Below are 2,011 nucleotides of genomic sequence, written 5' to 3' on the forward strand. Positions count from 1 at the left end.
GGGAAGGTCGGGCCAGCCATGCAGATGCTCAAACAGAAGTCCCATTTAGTGTCCACCTCCTAGTGTGCTAAGAAGATGCAGGAGAGGCCTTGAGTGACCATGGGAAGCCGGTCAGAACAGAGCACGTCTATGAGGCCCCTGAAAGGCAGTGGGGTGAGCCGGGGCGCCAGCTCAGAAAGAGGGGCACTGGGAGGACCGTCTGGGGCACGGAACAGACCCCGCTCTTCATCTCAGATAATGAGTTAGTCTCTCGCCAGTGCCCCAAGTAGACGCAAACAGAACATACTCATGGCTAAATATGATCTAATAAGGTAATCCTTTCCAGCCCCGTGTCAGATAATCAATAGGGAAATACAGCGTATTTATAACCAACAATTAGGCTTTCAACAAGCACCCTCTGTCACCCTGTCCCCAACTCTGACTCATTCGTTCTCCACACACGAGGCTCCCTGGAGCAGGGAGACTCCATCGAACGCTCCAGAGAAAGCCGAACCCCAAGGATGGCTTTTCAACGCATGGATCCCAGAGCCGAATGGGGCTGGGTGCCCCCCAGCACTCCCTGCGGGGCAGCTCGGAGGCAGGCCCAGGTCCTTTGGGAGGGCGTGCTGGAGGCCCCAGCACGCTGGACCGGGAGGCCATCAAGCAAAGTAAATGAACTCATTCTGGTTGGCTTCTTATTCCCAGCCTGTCGGGAGTCATAACTGTGAGGCACAGCCTCCGCCCAGATCGATGGGAAATCAATACCTGGTATTTGTGGAGCGCATCCCCTACAGGAAGAAAGGAACGGAGACGTTTGGGGAGCAGGGGTGGGGGGTGCGGGGGACATTTGGGAAATGATTCCGCCCCGGTGACGCCCAGGCCTGAGAAGCAGACCCTCCTCTGGCAAAGCGCTCTGGGAGGTGAGATGTGCACCTGTGTTGGGGCCAGTGGGCGAGGAGCGGAGGCCGTGGGCCGGGCGGGCTGACGCGCTCCCTGCCTTTGGCAGGGCCAGCTGATCACCTTGGCCCTCATGGCTTTGGAGCAGACGGTGAGACGGCATCAGAAATTCCACCGACTTCGGAAGCAGCTGCCCGAACCCCTCTTGGCGGTCCTTGCCGACGACATCACCCGGGCACACCTGGACGAGGGGCTGCCCGGAGCGTGGCTGTATTTCATCAACTACGGGTTTTACAAGTTTGGCCTTGAGGTGAGGTCCTGGGGCCACCCCACCCCTCGTTTCCCAATTTCTTTTGCGGATGGGTGATGTCATACATTCACAGAAAATAGGGTCCTGAAGCCCCACGCTTCTTTTACCCATTCCCAGCCACAGCCCTGCGCTGCCAACCCCTTCTTTTGCTGGGTGGTTTTGCAGGAAGCAGGCCCCATGGATATTTCTCTGCGTGTCTATAAAAAGTGTGGACACTCTTAAAGATAAAAAACCACAAAGGAAAAAAGATCCAATTCTTCAGCACCAAGCATATCAGTGTTCCCTTACTGCCCCATAACTTAAACAAAAACAAAGCACCTAAATTAAACTAAAACACAACAAAAAACAACAGCCCTAGACGCACTGCCTTTGAGTCAGTGCTGAGTCATGGCAACCCTGTAGGACAGGGCGGACCGGCCCCTGTGAGTTTCTGAGGCTGCAACTCTACAGCAATAGGAAGCCTCGTCTTTCTCCCGAGGGGCAGCTGGTGGTTTCGAACAACTGACCTTGTCGTTAGCAGCCCAATGTGTCACTGTCATGCCACCAGGGCTCCTCTAACTTAAAAAAATTTTTTAATGGAGATTCAATCAGATCCAAACAACACCCACACATTGCCCTTGGTTACTCGATCCTGCAGCTCTCGGGTCTCGTACTCTACAGCTTCTTTCTCTCCCGGTAATTTATTTGCTGAAGGCATCTGATCCAGAGATGCCAAATATCTCAGAGTCTTGATTTTGTTGATTGCACCCCCCTGGAGCCATTTAAAGTAGTGGCAGTCCGGTTTTATCATTGCTCCATTATTTGTGACGGAAAGACTTCAGGTCC

At 53.9% G+C, this 2,011-nt stretch overlaps 1 protein-coding gene across 1 annotated transcript in view; it reads left to right on the top strand.

The window, feature by feature from the left end:
• LOC101655207 (piezo-type mechanosensitive ion channel component 2-like) overlaps nucleotides 1–2,011 on the top strand; it is a 158,820-nt gene that overhangs the window by 94,362 nt on the left and 62,447 nt on the right. Inside the window, exon 18 of the mRNA XM_013008440.1 lies at nucleotides 986–1,186. Coding sequence (XP_012863894.1) covers nucleotides 986–1,186 — 201 coding nt within the window. The remainder of the gene's footprint in view (nucleotides 1–985; nucleotides 1,187–2,011) is intronic.

Source organism: Echinops telfairi, unplaced genomic scaffold, assembly GCF_000313985.2.
Source record: "Echinops telfairi isolate 266 unplaced genomic scaffold, ASM31398v2 ScPeMD7_7413;HRSCAF=8451, whole genome shotgun sequence".
Classification (NCBI taxonomy): domain Eukaryota; kingdom Metazoa; phylum Chordata; class Mammalia; order Afrosoricida; family Tenrecidae; genus Echinops; species Echinops telfairi.